Here is a 20,646-nt window from a genome sequence, read left to right as displayed (position 1 = left end):
GGGAGACCACCTCTAGGATTGTGAACATTGTGGCAAAGTCAAGAGAAGGGAGACGTTCTCTTGGCCCCTGTGGAACTTTGTTTTTTAACCATTTGGAACTTTGTGTTTGAAACATTCGAAAAGAACTGTGAAGGATCTGCTACAAAGACACTCCTTTGCACCTTTTGGTTAAATTGTTAGCGTGAGGGCTAGAGTTAGGGGGTTGACACTACTGTGGACAATTCTTTGTTTTTGACATCCTGATGGACCCATTTAGGATTTATGTTGAGGGAGCCCCTTCTTAGTGTTAGGGCTAGTGTGGCCTTTCCCCCAACCCTATTTATACTTTAATACATGTCTGTAGCAACAGAAAATGCCACCTGTCTGTTGATCTCACTACGGCACCCTCACAAGGGGTGTCAGGGTTGGGATGGGAACCGGCCATGTTGACACACACTGGGGGACCCTAGAATGTACCTGATTGAGTCTAAGAGCCATGAACCCTGCAGTAGCCACAACCTAGTCAATAGGGTTTGATCTATCCAGTAGTGGAGACATGCTCATAGATCCAGGAAAAAGAGAATGCATACCTACGAATTTAGGTATGAGTCTAATACAAGTCCCCTTTGGGGCTTTTAAGACCAAGTCCAGATTCGCCTGGAAATATGTATGTCTTGGCAGGGGTAATTGACCCTGTCTACAGAGGGGATGTGAAGATACTAATGCAAAATAATGGCCAACTCCCATACCAAGTAAAAGCAGGCGAAAGAATAGCCCAAGGTCTATTAGAAACCACCCTCTTTCCCAGATTCCAAGAAGTAAAGAAAAGTGAGACCACGGAGAGAGGTGAAAAAAGGTTTGGTGAGGCCGATGAAGTTAAGGCCGTTAGTGAGGTTTGCACTAAAGATAAGGAATATGAAATTCCTGAGACGCTCCCTGACCTTGCCTTTGCACAAAAGAATGACCACATTCTTATCGAAGCATTCTTAAAGGTTGTGCCAAAGCAAGAAAGTAGAGAGAGGAAGACCTTTTGTTTTCATTAAAAACTGCTTGCTCTATCGATGGGATTTAACGAATGAGGGTCAACCAATATCACAAATGGTCATCCCTAGAAGCCATGGGACAATGATATTGGAGATCACACATGCACACTTAACTTCAGGTCATCTAGGCACAGCCAAAACCCAGGGCCAAGTAATAAGTCGCTTGGCCAGGTGTGTATGCAGATGTCCGCAACTTTGTGTCAACATGTGCGTTATGTGAGAAGACAACTCCTCCAAATGTTCCACCTGCCACTTTACGGCCTCTGCCAATAATACAGGTCCTCTTCTTACGCATTGTGATGGACATTGTGGGACCTTTGGAAACAAAGTGTAATACATACTTGTAATTATGGCCTACTCACCCGCTACCTGGAGGCCTTCCCCATGCAAGTTAATTCTTCCCAACAAATTCTTAAATACCTCATAGTATTTTATTTTTTATTTGAATTTTTAAAGCGCTCAAACAGCCGGGGGGGCATCGAGGCACTTTTACAGGAATATAACTTAGTTGCTTATTTATAACGCGCTTAATACCTATAGGTTTCTAAGTGTGGAGACGGGGATCGAACCTGTGTTGCTTCGTGTTGTCTTGTTTCCAAGGCGAGCATGTTGCTGCTTAGCTATCCTCCCGGGACGATGTCCAGGGTAAACAGGTGAAACAAATATTGCAAATTAAAACACTGAGAACCTCCGGTTACCACCCCCAAATGGAAAAACTAGTTGAACCCTTCAACAAAACCCACAAAAGCTTTTTGAAGAAACTAGTCGCAATGGATGGCAAAAACTGGGATGTTATGGTTCCCTGGGCGTTGTTTGCCTTAAGAAAGGCGCCCCAATCTTCCCTCTGTCTCCCCCTTTTTGGACTCCTGTACGGGAGAGACCTATGCAATGTACTAGACATGCTACGGAAAATGTAGGAAAAAGCGAGAAAGCAGCATTACCCCTTTCCCAGACGGAACAGAGAATTAAAGAACAGATGAGTATTGTTAGAGATATAGGGCCTCATACTGAGTTTGGCGGTGTCCCGGCGCTAATTGCACCGGGATACCGCCCAACGCTATTAGTCAGGTGCAGTTTGTGCCGGATCCTGAGTTGCGGTGGGGAGGTAAATCCCCATTCCCATTGGGTCCGTTGGACCCAATGGGGGTTTCTTGGCGCTATTAGCGCTGGTGCAATTAGTGCCAAAAATGGGCAGCAAGGGGAGATTTTTTCCGCAGGCAAAAATCTGGAGGTAAAAATCCCACTTTACGCCAAACTCGAGATTGGGCAGAGCAGTAAATGCGGCAGTAATAGCGTTACCACCGCATTTTACTGCTCCACCCAACTCGTTATGAGGCCCATAGTTTCATAACATCTAAAGAAAGCACAAAATTATCAAAAGGGGAAACATCACAAAAAGGCTGTTACTCGATCCTTCTTTGTTGGTCGAACATTTCTAGTGTTACTGCCTACATCGGAGGATAAGATGTTATCCTGGTGGTATGGTCCATATGACACATTGGAACAAACTGGTCCCTCCGATTATCATATCTCCCAACCAAATATATCCTGTGAAATTTTTAAATGAATGTCGGGAAGATCCGGACTAATCTTCCTTGGTAGTGATGGCTAGCTTATTAACTGAGGTAAATTTAGTTCGATTTGACTTCCCCCTCAACCAGAAGGAAGACATGAAAATAGATTCAATAAATCTTGTATGTCGTATATGTCTTTACTGAAAAACCAGGAAGAGCAAAGGGAGTAGTATATCAAATCTGCACTCTTCCAGGAAAGCTAGTGAACTGTGAAGAATTCTGCGTACCCCTCACTGAATCCCTGCCTAAAGTCTCCTCCCTGGTGGCCTGGGGAAGGCAGACACTTCCTGATCCTAACCATGGGGGTGGTGTAAAGTGGGAGGATCACCTGGGTGGATACAGGGCCCAGGGTAGTGGGATGAGACACAGTATTTTTCCTCTGATAGGGAGACGCTTAACACTGTGCCAAAAGAGGTTATGACTTATTGTAATTTTAATGTCTCTCAATCTTCTATTAAACCTAAGGAAGTGAACCCTAAGGTTGTAACAACAAAGCATACTATACCAAAAGAAAAACTCTTTTTGGTTTCTAAAATTAAATGCCCTCCTCAATTCCAAGGCTACACTATAAAGTATGGAGGTAATGTTCTGTAAACCATCTTCCTCTATAAAAGTTTAAATCCACAGTCCCTCTGTTAAAATTAGAATTACATCTACCTTTAAAAATAATCAAGAATTAGAAAAACGTAACTTTAAAGAAACAAACTACATGTCCCAGAATCCTAGAGGGACTGAGACGAGGAAGAGGGCTGAAGTCTCAGGCTAAGGGACAGTGTTTTTCGATGCAGGTGTTTGGCGACGAAGGGGAGTGTGAGCATGCAGCGCAGCCATCGACCAGCAGCGACTCTAAGGTAGGAAAGGTGCGGGCGGAGTGGCAATTACTGCACCCTACTAAACTGCTCCATCTCCTTTTTCAACGCTTGACGCATTTTACACTGTTTCTCCACACCCATTAAGTTTTCCCCTCTCCCAGGTAGCCTTACTTCTGTTTTTGTGTTTCTGCTACTGTTTCTTTGCATTTCTCTTGCATTTTTCTGTTTTCCCTCTAGGTGAGATGTTCTTGCGTGTGCCTGTTACACTGCTTATTCGTGTGCCCTCTAGGTCGAAGCTGAGCCCAGCTGGCTCACTACTGTTCCTCTCATTGTTGTTGTACTCCCCTCTGTTGATTTGTATCCGTCTGCGTTCAGCTGTTGCTTGCTGTCGCCCTCTGTGTACCCCTACCCGTCTTCCTCAGTTCCCCCTTCCTCTTCCCTAGACCCCGCAGTGTTTTACTGTGTGCCGTAGCTATGTACTATGTATTATTTTCTTCTCCCCTGCACTCTCCCTCCTCTACAGCACCCTCTATGGTGCTCTCAATTCCCCCCATCTTCTCAAACTGCTGTTCACTTGTTAGGTGCCTATACAGCAAGTAAATACTGTTTCAAAGCGCCCACAGGGCAAAGGGAGGAAACAGAATGTGGAACACATTAGTAAACACACATTTTATTTTAAAAAAACAGTGGGGCAAAAAAAGAGGGGGAAACGGACAAACCTATGTGAACCTATTTTATCTCCTATCCTACCCCTCTCACTAAGTCTGAAAGGAAGAAGCTCAAGAAGGATACCCTGGTTTCCAACCCAGGCCTTCCCATCGTTGACACCTATGTCAGGGCCTCCACCTGACAGTCTCACAACATCCTCTTTGTGATTCTTTCTCCTGACCTATGGACCCTTGATATGGTTACACTTCTATCTCCTCCTTCCTCCTCTCCCAATAATGGTGGCACCCGCTGGGAAGTCCTCATGGCCTCTTTCCTGTTCTCCAGAGACATTAATGTCTATCTAAACGGCACTGTCGTGGTCCAGGGCCCTCAGCCCAATCTCCTCCTATTTGATAGGCGCCTCCCTCACCTCATCAATTTCCTTCCATCTCCTGCTACTCCTATCTCCTCACTGGCTCCTCTGCCAATTCCTTCTTCCACTTCGCCGACTCCTTTGCCATCTACTACCTCTCTGGCCTCTCTGCCACCCCCTCCTACCACCTCTCTGGCTCCTCTGCCACCTCCTCCCTCCACCAGGCTCCTCTGCCACTATGGGTATGCCTCTCTCCTGTATGCCCCCTCCACGTAGCTACTCTCACTCTGCTGTCAAACACTCCTCCGACATCTGCCATCTCCGTGAACTCCAGGAACTAGATGTTCTCGCTCTCACCGAGACATGGTTCAAGGCCAGCTCTGTCACAAGTTCTGACACTCCTCCTTGAGGGCTACAAGATATTCTCTGAGCCCAGGCCCGGAGGCGGAGTGGCCCTGATCTTCCCTGAGTGGATCACTGCTTCGATCATCCCCACTCAGACCTATTCTTCCTTTGAATGCCTCGTCTGTAGGCTCTCTCTCTCTCCTGGCCTCTCTCTGACCATTGCCACCATCTACAGGCCACTCTTCGTCTGTGAATGGGCTGACCTCACTTCCTCTCTCCTTTCCTCTTCCCCTCAGCTTCTCCTCCTTGGGGATCTCAACATCCACCTGAACTTCCCAGACCCATCCACTGGGCTTTTCCACAACCTCTATGACTCTCTCTCCCTCGCTATCCTACCCTCTGGTCCGAACACTCGGCATGACACACCCTGGATGTTCTCATCTCTTCAGACACCCTCCCTCTCTAATCCTCTTACTACTCCACTCTGCTGAACTGATCACTTTCTCCTTTCTTCTCACTTGAAAGTTTCTGTCCCCTTGGCAAAGCCCCACCCAGCACTGCCACCTTCCTTCGCAGTCATTCGACCTATGAAGCGAGTGTCAGTGGTACCTTTGCCTCCACCTTCTCTTCCCCGCCCACCCCTGCAGCTGACTCCCACTCTGACAAAGCCCTTTCCAACCTTCACCTTTCTATCTCTAATACTCTTGACATCATTGCCCCTGTCATGAGGATCAGCTTGAAGGCTGCCACCAAGTGCAACTCTTGGTATGACTCCAACCTGGCCGTTCTGAAATGCAAGTGCAGAGTAGCTGAGTGGAAGTGCAGAGCTTCGGGTGCACCCTCTGACAAACTGGCCTGCCGCCTGCTCTAAAGGCAATACAGACTCTCCATTCTCTCAAAAAAGAGGGTCCATATTCAAGCCTGCATCTCTGTGGCCTCTAGTAACAGCCAAACTTTTCAAAATCTGCAAGGAGCTGGCCAATCCTAGTGCAGTCTCCACCTATTCTACACCCATACTGCAATATCCTTTGCTTCTCATCTCTCTCCCTGAACCACTCTCAGGCCCCCCTTGGATGCCCACCCTTGTCTCCTTCCCTCCTCCACCTCTTCTAGAACACCTGATGATGTTTGGAGACAAGTCCGGTCTATGAAAGTGTCATCCAAACAGTTGACCCTCTGCTCCTCCAGAACAATTAAGGACAACATTGTTTCTCTCGCTCCAGCCTTGGGGGATTTCTGTAATCACTCCTTCGCCACTGGATCTTTCCCCACTCTTCTTAAACACTCCCTTGTGTACTCGCTACTAAAAAAGCCTTCTGCCGGTCCCTTCTGTCCAGCTAACTTTTGCCCTATGTCTATTACTCCTTTCCTAGGCAAACTCCTAGAGAAGTTGGCTATCTCCCAGCTAACCCTCCACACTGAATCAGTTGATTGTCTCCATGACCATCAGTCTGGCTTCAGAGCAGCCAGAGTCACAGAAACTGCTCTCCTGGACACCCGTGAAGATCTGCTCTCTAACGTTGACTACAGCTCTCAGTCTGTCCTCATTCTCCTTGACTTTCCTCTGATTTTGACATGATCAACCAAGCCATCCTGATTAACCAACTCCGTGAGAACCTGAGCATCACAGATCAGGCCCTGGCATGGCTGACCACCTTCCTCTGGGACCGACCCTCCGAGGTCAAACTTGGGTCCTTTCTCTCCACCTCGTCTCTCTCCACATGTGGTGTTTGCCAGGGATCTATCCTCTCACCCTGGCTCTTCAATGTCTATCAGGCCCTCCTGATCTCTACCTTCTCCTCTAACTTTCAGTGTTATGTGGATGACACACAGCTCTTTTAGGCTACCCTCGGCCACCTCCCCCGCCTTGCTCATTTCTGTCTATCCACTATTCAGGCATGGTGCGCCTCCAACGATCTCTGCCTTAAAGCCAGTAAGACAGATCTTCCTCATTGGTACCCTGCTTTTCCTCTCTCACTCTGGCCGCCCTCCTTAGGCCCTCTCCCCTCACCCTCCTGTGAGGCAAAAAAACTTGGGGTCATCTTCAACTCACTCTCTCCTTCTCTCACCACATCACATGCCTTGCCAAGAAGGCCCACTTCCAGCTGCACCTTCTCAGTGGTATTCTCCCTTTTCTCACCTTCCCCCCAGAAGCTCACTCTCTCCAGAGCTCTGGTTCTCTCAAGGCTGGACTACTGCAACAGCCTCTTTCTCATTCTGCCTAACTCTACTCTTCGCCCTCTGCAACTTATCCAGAACAGGACGGCAAGACTTATACTTGCCCTCAAGCTCATCTCTCTGGCCCTGAAAACCCTCCACTGGCTCCCGGTGACTGCAAGGATCAATTTCAAGACCCTCTGCATCGTCCACAAGGCTTTCTGGGGCCCTCACTATTTTCAACTCTCTCTTCCTAAATACCTTCCTTCTAGAGCCCTCCGCTCATCTACCTCTAACTCTCCACGGGTCAGTCGCTGCTCCAAGCAGAGAGTGGGGGAAGATCTTTCTCCTCTGCAGACTCCTCCCTCTGGAACCGCCTCCCTGCCTCTCTCTGTCTTGAGCTGGATCTCCTCAAGACCTTCCTTCTCTCCTCTCCTCTCCTCTCTCTTCCTCTCCCCTGATAACCTTCCTTTGCTCCTGCTCCTCCTACTGACTGGCTGCTTGGTGCCCTCTGAGTGTTACAGGGCAGCAGGCCCCCAACCCCCAGACCAGTCTTCCTGCTCTTGCCGCCTGGCCCACCTTGCACTGCCACCTGTCCTACCTTGCACTTCCTGGCTGGTATTGCGCCCTGTTGTCCCAGCCTCCCTTGCACTTAACTCAGAGCCTTCTGACCTGGTTGCACTTCCCCCGGCTCCCTCTTCCCCTGCATTCCGCAAAGCGATCATGCACAATCTGAATATCACTAGGCTTAGTGAAATCTTTTGTCTTGTCTTCCCTTTGCTCCCCTTCCTTGCCTTGTTGCGCCTTGAAACACTTGTGCATAGGCGCATAATAAATAACAAATCAATCAATAAGCAAGTAGATATAGTAATCGGGCAATCGGCCTAATAGTCATTGCCAGTGTCAGGCAGTTCAAATTAATGAAGCCAATTGCCAATCCTGTGAGGCATAAAAGGACCCAGCTGGAAAGTAGAGAAGGAAGGAGCAGGAGTTGGAAGTCTTGCAGTTGTAGCAGTACTGGAGAAGCACAAGGCTGGCAATTCACAAGGAATTGGGAACACAGAAGGGGCGCGGGAATGTGTAGAGAGCCGATTTCACCTGCAAGTTCTGAGAGGGTCTTGTGTACTCAAGACCTTTATTGCTGTGGCTGCACAGAGGAAGACGTGCGGACATTAAAGTTTCCCCCATGTTCGCCAAATTGCTGTGACTGCAGAGCCGTGACCGTGCTGGAGCCCGAGGCCAGAAGCAGAAGGCAAGCCGAGGTCTGGGGAGTAAATGAGACCGCCCAATGAACGTGGCTGCACCGGAGACACCCATGCTGGAGAAGGGTGTGGGTCCTAAGTGAGCCCAGAGCAGTCGAAGAAGTCGAGCAAAGCGAAGCAGCCCACAACCGCAGTGTTCCTGGAGTCAGTGAGTGAAGCTCAGCATTCAGATTCACTCAGCAAGCCTTGCCGGTAACTGTAACCAGCTCAAAAGTAACTTGCGTATACTTAAGTGAGTAAAAGTTGTTTGTTGCTCTGAAACCAATTCTTAAAAATGGAAAAGTAGCATGCCCAAGAATTGTGAAATTCGTAATGTTTGCGTGACAAGTGAAGAACATTTAATCCATTATTGAACATTCTTTCTGTTACTGCAGTCCTTAATTAAAAAGGGAACGCTTGCTAAAACCATTACAAACATTATCATTGACAATTTATAAGAGTTACAAGTGGATACAGCATCAAAGGAAGGTCTCATCTAGCTAATTGTGTTTGCAGAGAGAAGTAGGAAATCATCTCTGTGATATTATATGGGAATACAATTACTTGCAACCCGTTAGGGTTAAAGATCTATCTTAAAGAGTGGTTGCGTGTGTTTCACTCAAATGTTGGAAATAAATGTACGCATGGTGTAATTGTTCGAATTTCGGCTGTACTAATATTTCATACATCCCAAAATGTCAAATAATTATACATACTATCTCCAATACCACTATATCCAACAAGGGGAGCAGGGGTGTCCCCTGCTCCCTTTGCTCGCTATAAAGAGGTTTCGCGGTGTCCCCCGCTTTCATTAAATGGAAAGCAGGCGGGGTAAAATAAAGATTTTTTTTTAAAATGCAAAAAAGGCTCTGCAGAGCCAGTTCACATCAGCATAAGTGAAGGGAACTGGTGTCGAAGGGAGACGACGGAGTCGGCAGCACATAAAGTGGTGTACCAGCAAAAGGTAAGTAAGGCGGGGGTGTAGTGGATAAGGGGATGTGCGTGTACCTAATTATGTTTTCCCTTTCGAGGACTGAACCTTATAGTATCCTGAAGTGTCCTTTATTTCAAGAAGTTGTTAATCTGACGAGAACATGCATTACCTAAGCCAAGAGGCGAACCCTTTGCATACTAAAACAAGTCCTGTTTAAACCTATCCACCTAATCTGTGGAGTTGCTGACGGTCCACTGGTCTCTGATACAAGTGTGGCATTGTTACCTACAGCTGAAAGAGTGGCACTACAGCGTCTGGGTAGTTATTTGAACATATAAGCTGGGGAAGGGAGCTGTGTGCTGGTAAAGAATATTATGGAAGTAACCTGTAATGCTGAAGACTGTTGAAGCAGAGAGGAAGATAGTTGTGGGGCGGAGGCAGGTTATATTTGTGGCAGCGAGATAGACTGAAGAGCCAAAGAGGCTGCTCTTTTCTTAGAACTTATAGAAAGGAAGAGTGCCTTGCCTACCTTACATGCCTAATAATTCTAAAGTACAATGTTGAAGTACAAGTACCTGAAGTAGAAGTAGGACTACCTGAACTATGGTGGTGTATAAAGTTGTCAGTGGATGTCACAGTGAAGTAGTATGAAGAAATAGCATACTGTGGGGCAAGAGTTACTGTTCTCATAGTAACTATAGTAGAAGGATGGTTGTTGTAAGGGAAACAACAACCCAAAGAGAGGCATCCTGGCAAATGTACCAAATGTACTGCAGAAGTCCTAATCAATTGTAAAGTTGTAGATTGAGAAGTTCTATAACTATTCTTGGAACTGTGGCAAATAATCTTGGAAAGAAGAGATCCAGGATTACCATTGGTGCTGTTTTCTTGGCGGGAATTGGATCTTTTCAACCTAAACTAGAGAATTTCTACCAGTGGAGTTTTGTTTGATAAATGTTTGTTTTGATTTGGAACTAATAAGAACTGGTTCAAGCCTTTTCATTTCCTTTGAACACTGTGAAGCTAACATTAGAATCTTGCAAAGGGATGTACCCAGGGCAGGTGAAGGTCATCCAAATATTGTTGAATTATTGTTTATTATTTTGTGTGCCTTATTACTTGATTTTGAATGTTGCTTGTTTAGAGTGAGGGCCAGTTTACCCTTTGTTAGAGATTGTTCCATTAGCCTTTAGAATAGTTAGGGAATTCCATGATAGAGTAGGGCAAGCAAGGCTTTATTTGCAAACTTCTACTTTAATAAATTGTCAAATTTTTAGAAAACTAAAAGCAGTTGTCTGCCTTGCATTTACTGACCCCTCACAGAACCTACAGCCTTCCAGGATTCCAGAATCCCGTACAGCCTTCCAGAATCCCGTAAAAATATAATTGCCTAAGGTTCTGTATTGACTTCCGAAAACTCAATGAGATCTCACAGTTTGACAGCTATCCAATGCTGCGCTTTGAGGATCTCATTGATAGACTGGGTTCCGCCACTTATCTCTCCAAGGTCGATCTGACTAATGGCACGTCCCCCTTAACCCAGAGGACACAGAAAAAACGACCTTTTCGACCTCAAGAGGGCTTTTCCAATTGAAAGTGCTTCCATTTGGGTTGCATGGAGCCCCCGCAACGTTCCACGGACTCATGGATAAAGTATTGTGCCCATATTCAAGCTTTTGTTGCTCTTAAATCGATTATATCATTGTCCATAGTGAGACCTGGGAAGACCACATGATACATCTTTATGAAGGACAAAAGTATTATAGCAGACCTGTTTTACGGGAAATCCTAAGAAGTGCCACCTAGCGCAATCAGCCTTTAGGCACCTGCTTTTTTTGTAGGGAATAGACTAGAAATACCACAATCGGAGAACGTTAGGGCTGTGCAAGAGACTCCAGTCCCAAGAACTAAGAGAGACTTGAGAGCTTTCCTTGGTTTGGTCGGCTACTATTGGAGATTTAGTCCCCAAGGTAGGCTTGGGGCCCGTCCTGTCCCAAGAATATGAGGGAGTGGAGCATCCCTTACTTTTTATTAGCATCAAGCTTTTCCCTCGAGAAAGAAATCATGCAACTGTACAATTAGAGGCATTCGCCATTAAGTGGGTCATAGGACACCATAAATATTATTTGCTTGGTAGAAAGTTTAAACTTGTCACCTACCATTCGGCCCTTACATGGTTGAGGCTTAGGATGGACACAAACCCCAGGATAACGTGCTGGTTTGTGGACCCCAGCCCTTCTGTTTCTCTGTTGTCCACAGACTGGGTAAGGAACAGGGAAACGTAGACTACTTATCTCGTCTGTGAAGGAGGGAGAAACCAGTTAGGGGAAGGGTGTGTGACAAAGCCTTGGATGTTGTCCCTTCTCCCATGGGGGAGAACCCTAATCATGTGGCCACGGTGGTGCAGCCACAATCCAATAATCCTCCTGGGGCAGTGCACTGCGGGAGGATCACATGGGGTGGGAACACCCTCCAGGGATGAAGGATGACAGCCTAGTAGAGACGCAGTACACTCAATCCCAGCTCCATCAGTCTCTTACCCTCTATATGGTGCAAGACTCCTCAATACTTCTATGTATGCAAACGAGGTCGAAGTGTGTCCTCCTTTGTTATACTGACACAAAGAAGAGCAGTCATAAATCCTGAAAAATAGTACTGTGACGACAAAGATGCACAGAGTGCAGAAGAACACCCTGCGGAAACGCCGTTAGCAGACCAGCCTATTCAATTTGGTCAAACCCGACAAACAAATAAAAAGCTAGGAAGGACTCCAAACGAAAACCAGTCTTCCCTGGAGGAGCTGCGAGGAAGGGGACCATGTTTGCTGCACCTGGGAAGGTAGCCGGGATGCCCAGGGTAAGGTTGAGAGCTCCAGAGCCGGTCCCAAGTTACTCGGTACGGCAGGCTGGCGAATGAAGACAGCAGGCGATCCCAAGTTGTTGGAAGCAAGACAGCTTCCTGAAGGAAGACCAGTGCTGCAGAGCCGCTGCAGACCGAGTAGAGCCTTTGCAAGGAGCATGAGCTGCGCGGCTGATGGAGCAAGCTGGGAGAAAGAGGACGTGCTTGCAAGCTAAACCCACAGGTACGTGAAAGGGCATGGAAGCAGAAGAAGTTGTGGCAAGAGAAAAGGGGGGGGCAGGAATACCCATACCTAGGGTCTGGAACCCTGATGAGTGGAAGAAGTTGTGGCAAGCTGAAAGGGGAACAGAATACCCCCAAACCCATGGTCTGGGAGCCTGATAAGGAGAAGAGGTGGTGGCAAGCGTTTAAGGGGGAGGAATACCCCCAAACCTAGGGTCTGGGACCCTGAAAGTGATAAGGAAAAAGCGGTTACATCTTTGGTCGTACATGGTAGTGTTTGGCCGGAGAGTAAACCAAGCATGCCTAGAAAGAGGAAGACAGAAGGGAATACCAGAGTTGCTCATCTTCATAGTCACAGTACCTGGGAGAAAGGTGAACCAGGTTGGCTGTGCAATAGGTAGTACTTGTCAGGCAAGTACATCAAGTCTACCTGGAAAGAGAATTTTGTGTGTTACGGTAGTCTGGGACTTGCACCCATATAATAAGAACAGTTCTAACTACTCTGTTCTTCTTAGTCACAGTACTGGGGAGACGAGTGAACCCGGTTGGCTGTGTAAAAAGACGAGAATCCTGGGAAAGGGAGACAACCCATAGGGTTGTGAACATTGTGGCAAAGTCAAGAGGAGGGAGACATTCTCTTGACTCCTGTGGAACTTTGTTTGTTTTTACACCATTCAGAAATTTGTGTTTGTAACTTTTGAAAAGAACTGTGAAGAATCTGCTGCGAAGACACTCCTTTGCACCTTTTGGTTAAGTTGTTAGTGTGAGGGCTAGAGTTAGGGGTTTGACGCAACAGTGGACAATTCTTTATTTTTTACATCCTGACGGACCATTTAAGATTTATGTTGAGGCAGAGAAAACCCTCTTAGCATTAGGGCCAGCGAGGCATTTCTCCAAACCTATTTATACTTTAAAAGCCTATAGCAACAATAATGCCACCTGTGTGTCGATCTATCACTACGGCACCCTCACACTGGGCATTTGTCAAGTTATATGGTATTTGCTTAAGCAACCTACTGCCATGTGTTATGACTTCGAAGTGCTCTAGGTCCAATGGCCCTTGGGCAGTCTGTAGTACGAACTGACATGAACAATGCTGCTTCACGTAGCATGCATGTAGTTGATATAATTTACACAGCAGTTAAATTGATTGAAAAACAGCATAGCATTCAAATATTAAATCAAAATTGCGTGACAGTTCAGCTATTATTACAGAGATGACTAGCAAAGTGGCCTTATGAGGCTCTTCAGTGAAGTATGCATAGGCAAGGCATGGTTTACAATGTCCGGTACTGAGACAGCTTGACCAAATTTTGGTGGTACTCAACAGTATTCTATGATACGCAGTGCAACAAGGTGAAAGGAGGTACAAATCAGTAGAACTGCCGCAGGAGAAACTGCCTACAGTTTTGGGCTCTGCTATACATTACATGCAGAACACTTGCATGAGGAATGGGAGGCAATCACATGCAAAAATTGTGCCAGTGCTTAGCGAAAGCCTATCTAATACCTATCCACAAGCCAAAACTGTTGGTTTTGTCAATGCTTGTTTAACAAGGTGGGTGAAGCCACAGAGACAGTTAATTACTACTGCTCGGGGGATGGGGAGGGGGGGGCAGGGTTGATTTCGATAAATTTACTTTTTTGAAATCTAAAGAACATTATTATATCCATATCAATCATACACAGCATATAAAACATTACTTTAAAATTACATAGGTCGCATAAAAAGAATTACATAGAATAACAAAAATTGCATATCAAAACCAACAAGTCTTTTTTATGGTAAATCTTCAGCTTTCATCTGCTTGGAAGTACATTTTTTACGATGATGTACCTTCAATACAGCTGTTAGTTTTGTAAGTTAATTTGCACTTCACAATGACTGAAAAAAGAAAGTCAAACAACATGTAGTGGGGGAGGTTGTCATGGGCAATGTGGACACAAGGATTTCAGTAACAAATATGTGGTTGTTGCCTCTTGTGCCTTGGTATCCAAGCAGTAACATTGCTACTTTGCATTCCTCCTCTGCAGCCCTGAAGAACAGCGAGCAGGACATGTCGGCCTGGTTCAACTTGTTTGCAGACCTTGATCCCCTTTCAAACCCAGATGCAATTGGGCGTTCAGATGATGACCTCCTCAGTGCTTGATGACAAGACCTTTCACTGCACATATACATCACTGCCGTGGCCTTCGAGTAACTTTTTTGCTTTGAAATCTTGCAAAAAAATAGCTCAAATTCTGCTTGAGCCGGGCTTCACTTTTGGACATTTTAGTCCTATTTCTGTTATATCAGGCTCAAAGTTAGGCCATACGTTTGTAAGGGAGAATCTCAACATTTTAATTACAAGAAGGCTTTCATCTCAGTCTCATCTATTTGCTGTAAGGCAATTCCTCCTACTTTTCAAAACAGTGGACATCATACCTCATCTTTTACTATCCAAAAGGATTGCCCATCTTCTATCTTAAGATCATCCTTTCTGAGTTCTCGCTTCCATCTGAACGGCCAATGTTTGTGACCAAATATTGCTCTCAACCTACGGTATCATTCCATGTTCTAATGTGAGCCCCTTGATGCTCTTCATAAAGAGTGCATGTTGGAAGGTGCTCTCTCAGAATAGGGGGTCACTTACCCCACATGGGTTATCAATCTGTGGTCACAAAAACATGATAGTGTTAAACATTGTCATATTCTGAAGCACTTCTCCTGCTTATAACTATAACAGTGTGCACAATGCAGTAAAAACGCTTTGTTGATAGGTTCTCTCACCAGCACTGTTAAACATGTTTCAGATCCAACCAAAATGTGCATTTATACCACACGTAATGCTTCTTGGGAGAATCATGGATGCGAAATGGACTTTAAAGTGTTTTTCCCATAGACGCTGCTCGACACTGCTGGGAATTGGTCTGAAAAAATGCTCTTTGCAGGTATCCCTTCCCCCATATGTGTTTTGGTCTATGTAGGTAGTGCTACTGTAGTGCACACAAGTGCCAATACTTTACCACCCCTAATATCCAATAAAAAGTATCAGAGAAAACAGTATGTTTTATTTAACTTTCTACTCGAGCACAGTTTATCTAATACAACAATAACTGAGCCTCCTTATTTCATGCAGGTAAGGATGCTGTCCAAACACACATGTGCATGAAGTAGACTTAATAATTGACTGTCCCAATCCACTTGCCTGTTGCCTAAATTAGCTATAGTGTAAGTAACAGGAATTGCACTGTAAACTTCACTTTTTATCTTAGGAAAAATGTTGCTTTCCGCAACAGTTCAGTATGACAAAAATACAATGACCTCAATTACTTTGAACTTGCTTTCAAATAAGCCACTGTTCAACAAACAGCTTTGCAGCTCTCATTTCTGTTGCCATACACCATTTGTAATAAAAGAAGGGACTATTTACATTGTATTCACCTTTTCTGAAGTTGGCACAGTAGCTAAGTTCATGATGGAGGTTGCTGAGTGACATTGGGCACAATATACGTTAGATGTACCACAGTATATAGAGGTAGCCATTTCCTGCACTAGCAGGATCTTTTGATTTTATCAAATCAGGCAATACATAAAGTCCTTATTCTGGTGTATGGCATGCATGTTACACTACTGAGATTGGCTAGATTTGAAAATAGTCACCAGCCACATGCTGCATCTCTCAAGCAGGTGAAAACCTGTCAGGACAGTATACTAAAACTCTGATAATTCATGGTGCAATTGGTTTCCAAGAAAATACAATTATTTCTTATTTTCTTTTATTAAAGAAATATAAGATTTGAAGTTTAGAAAAGCAATTTCTGGAAAACGATTTCCTTTAAAACATTTGTGATCAATGTGTGTGTGTCGGACAAGAACAGACATGGTGTGGCAATCTCTGGGAGGATATATGCTATCCTAGAATGAATATCACCTTTTCACTTTAATAATCTACATGGCATCACTTTAAAATATAAATACAAAATGTAACTCTTAAATATCATAACATGTCCGCTAAACACCTCCCCGCCCACCACCCGCCTTTAGTCTTGTTATATGGAGTGTCCCTCTCTTTAAATCGTGCACTTCTTGCTGCGTAATCATATGTGGAAAGAAATGTTGAACATTAAATTATCTCTTTCATTCCAGTTAACACTGAAAGTAGTTAGTAGTTTGTAAGCATTGTACATGTACCACTGTTCCCAATATTCCACTAAACATCTGCTCTCCCCTCAATGCAGAATCCTGACTGGTGGAGGAGCAGGATTGTATTCCCCATCTGTTAACTAAGGTCCAGGACACAGTGATAACGTAAATGCAATACATGTCTCGGAAATGATTTGTTAAAAGTAACTCAATGATGCTGTTCTCCAATATCGCAGTCTTAATGGCCCTCACACATATTTACCATCCCTACCTAAATTCCTGCAGAATATTTCTGATAAAAGTAGTTGCCATTGTTTTATTGGAATGCACAATATTACATTTTAGGATGAGCTATGTCCCCTATGTGCTACAAAACACAAACGCAGTAAAAAAGCTACCTGGACCTTGATTATTCAGTACAGCCTGGCCACTGTAATTTTGTACAAAGGCCACTAACAACCATCTCTCATCTACAAATGCATTTGTCAATATGTAGAATAATCAAGCTGTCTGGACACTGTTTTACCTATCCTTTCCTCTGAAGAGGTTTGAGACAAAGGGAAGAAGGTAGGCTTCTGTAAGTGGAAACGGAAGCCATCTTAAGAACCACCACACATGCATTCCTGTTTGTCAAGCTATGCACTCAAGTGTAAACTGAGTGTTGCATTGAATCCCTGATCTGCACAGGCACAGCTAGTATTTTAATTAATGTTACTTGGTAAGATGAAGATTGTAAAGGTATTGAATCCATCAAGGAATAAGCAATGATTGGGAACCTAACTCTATAACATGGAAGACTGTCAAGGCATGCATGTGAATTGCCTCATGTTACTATCTGTATTGGAGAGCCACAACTGTGTGGGGCAAACTTAGGTTACCATTGTGAGGACTCCTCTTGCTCTAATCTACTAAACTATGTTCACCATGTTCTTGCCACTTATCCACCACTTCCAACTTGCCTTTTAATCCCTTAAGGAGTTCAGTTACCCCTTTAGGTTGTGAAACGATGATGGGCACAGATGGGGACTACATGTGGATCCCTCACGGCAGCCTAAGTAAATATCTCCTATTCGAACCAGTTTCCCATCCACCAGAAATCCACCTGCTGCAAGTTTGGTGGTAAAGGAGGGTGCAGTGATTATCCTTAGTGAAGATGCAAGGGCTAGATCAGGGGTCTGCAACCAGTGAGACACCAGATGTTTTGGACCACAACTACCATTAGACATCACCATTGACGGAGCAGGCTAGGGCTGATGGGATGTTTAGTCTGAAACAGCTGGAGAGCCAAAGGTTGCGGACGTTTAAGCTAGATGGATGAAAAATTGCAATATATTGGCCTCACATTTCTTAGTACCCTGGAACTAAGCGAACAATAGAAACAATGCCTGGTATGCAATTGCCATGCTTTAGTGAATTTCAAATCAAATACTCTGCTCTGTTTTTACCTCAACTGCTATAGTTATACCAGGTGTTTGTTTCTAAATGTCTAAAACAATTCTGTTCCTATAGCTTTTGGTACTTGAATTCTGCTTTTCAAGTAATTATTTTAGGCATTAAAAAAAAGTTTGTCAGAGTGGAGCATGGAACCATTTCAAGCCCTGCAGCGCCACTAAGGCACAAGGTGCCTCCTATTGACCATATACACATCCATAATGTTCTGAGAGTTGTTTTATCTGTGAAAGATAGACAGCAACTATATTATGAATTAGTTAAAGTAGAAATATCATATTAGCCCAAAAGCCTTTGTGTTAAGTTGACTATGATGGCCCTTAACACATTTCAGTAAAGCAAAACGATCCTATCTCAAGCTGTTTTTAAAATAATAGTTCCACAAAGATTAGGGCATTCACCTGTGTGTACTAGTTCTCCAGAGAGGCTACCTTCTGCAGACTGGATTTTTGGTGATCAAACTGCTACACCATTCATACATTAGTAAACTACAGCTAACAGTGCTGTACATTTTTAGCCGCGTCTTGTGGTGTAAGAGGTAATCCTTATAAGGATGGCAATTTCTATGTACTGGTGAATCTGTAGGTAGCTCAGAAAATATTGCCTCACCGGTCTTGGCCGCTTAAATGGGGAAAGCTGATGTTCAGCCACGATATCTGTAATTTTAATATTTTTTCTCTCTGCTTAAATGTTGATGCACATTGCAACAGTTGTACAATTCAAGCCTTTGGATGCCATATGGGAGTTCAAAGAATGAACTGAGAATTGCTCACACTTTGGATGATGCTACATTTCAGTCAAAATGTGATTTAAATGAAGAATTCCAACTTGGTGTTTCACAGCATTACATTCTCCAAGGGACTTCTCTGAAACCAGCTGTGCCTCCGACTGATTTGTATTCACTGGTGGAACACCATTCCACGTCTCTTGGCCAGCAAATATCCACATACTGTAGTAAGCTATTTTGTTTCCCGTTCAGTCAGTGAAGAGGGAACACAGTTTGCACATGTTTCTTATGAATGTACTATTCCCCCTTTCTTACTGTAACCGTTTTCATTTTATAGTTATTAATCACTACTTCGGACTATGAAGATTTGGAGCAATCTGCAAATGTGAAAAACAAAGCACAAATAACGGGAGGAAAAGAGGGTGCTTTTAATCCAGTTGGTAGCATAGTAAAGATAGTTTTAGTATTTTGTGGGCACATCCTGTGTGATCTAGAAAAAAGACATTTAGGTATTTAATATTTATTAACTTTCTTCTGTCTAGTGGTTTGTTTTCTTGTAAAAAAATAAATAAATACATTCATACCTGTATTTAAGTCTTTTTTTCCTCTTGGGTGGAAAAATGTCTGATCATTTGTGGAAAACTTCATGGCTGGACAGGGGTATGTTTCTTGAATGGCAGGATTTGCTTCTAGTGTCATTCAGAGCAAAAGCTGCTAATGGCCCATTTGCATTTCCTGCGTAAAAGGCAAAGTGAATGGGCTATACAATAAGAATGACATGTTCGAACTATGGGAATGAGGCAAACCGCTAGTAACATTCAAATTAACGCTTGTTCGGGAAGTTGTCATTCAACTTAAATAACAAATGTTTTTTGTGAGAATGTAGAAGTCTGAAAGAGTGGTCAGGAGGAGAGGTTGGCAAATTACTGTTTCCCATCTTTGCAGTAGTTATAGAAAGAGAAGTGCTCCTGTAATGTGGAGCGCTCTTGGATTGTGGAATAAGCATTGGCAATCCTGCTCATTGTGGGGCAGAAGAGCCTAATAGTATATTCACTTGTTAAAATGGAAATGTAGTGTGCAAGTCATGTGTCTTTCCTTTATTCCTGAACTTACGCCCATTTGGGCTTTGTGTTACATAACAAGTCTTAAAAGTTAAGGAATTAGATTTGTATACTGCACAAATTGCAACAATAGTGATCTTAGGGCACCAAGTCCTTATCCATGTGTGAACGAATTGTGAGCCGGATCTGATTGTCAAACCAAACAGTAGTCTGCGCTGGGAATGGGAAAGGTAAAAGGCAGAGAGGGAGACGGCAAAGCAGGAAAAGTGCGTAGCGGACAAGAGGAGCTAGGCTATCAACATAAGGGCTAGAAAAACAAATGTAAGAGTGATAGTATAAGCTGGGTTGAATAAATGAAAAGGACAAGTGTTTTGTCGGAACAAAATGGGTTCATCAGGAGCAAACCTGGAGAATTGACCTTAGGAGCAGCTTCTCTTTCTAGCAGTTCATGATATTTCGTTAAGATGAGGGTTTATTGAAGACAAGTTATGGATGTGTGATGTCCCCGAGATGTGCTTAAGAATTCCGTTGCTGTTTTGACCACTTAGTAGCACTGAAACTCTCCCCTGATAAGACTTCATAAGTTCTGGCAAAAAAGTGCCAAGAGATAACATATTGAGAGTATGCAGGGGGTATAATAAGAGGGAATTAGAAAGAGCAATCATTTCTACTCCGAATCAAATGGATACCTCAGGTAAATGAAAAACAAAACATATAGGACTGTGAAGGCCACTTTTCTGAGGCACAGCTTTGTTGCATAAAGTTAAGATTGATAAGTGAAGCGGTGGAAGTTTGTGCTGATATATGGCAATTGGTGACACATCATAGATGGATTGTTACTTAATTCTTCTCATCCATTGTGTAAGCCAGAAGAAGGACAATATGTTGTTGACACCACTAAAATGAATTGCACTCAGTAAGAGTAAGGGGGAAGCTTTGAGGGTAAACCTTAATTGTATAAAGTTGCCTTGGAAGAGAGATGGTCATCATATTTACCAGAGTTTTAATAGGGGAAACTGCCATGTTTTAACACTTTTTTAATGTGGAGACAGTGAAATGGTTGCAATAACATTGGGTAGAGAGTTCCAAGGTTGTC

The 20,646-nt window shown here is 44.1% G+C and overlaps 1 protein-coding gene across 2 annotated transcripts in view; it reads left to right on the top strand.

Annotated features, from left to right (window-relative positions):
* ICA1L (islet cell autoantigen 1 like) overlaps positions 1-15,228 on the top strand; it is an 804,678-nt gene extending 789,450 nt beyond the window's left edge. The window contains exon 13 of one of the 2 annotated variants that reach the window (XM_069615515.1): positions 14,222-15,228. In XM_069615515.1, coding sequence (XP_069471616.1) covers positions 14,222-14,337 — 116 coding nt within the window. In that variant the 3' untranslated portion in view covers positions 14,338-15,228. The remainder of the gene's footprint in view (positions 1-14,221) is intronic. The other variant, XM_069615516.1, reaches the window with a different exon arrangement.
* Positions 15,229-20,646: the final 5,418 nt, after the last annotated feature.

The sequence above is a fragment of the Ambystoma mexicanum genome, chromosome 9 (genome assembly GCF_040938575.1).
Source record: "Ambystoma mexicanum isolate Mex_15411 chromosome 9, UKY_AmexF1_1, whole genome shotgun sequence".
NCBI lineage: Eukaryota > Metazoa > Chordata > Amphibia > Caudata > Ambystomatidae > Ambystoma > Ambystoma mexicanum.
The sequence above is the reverse complement of the archived record's forward strand: the minus strand, read 5'-3'. Positions and strand labels throughout refer to the sequence as shown.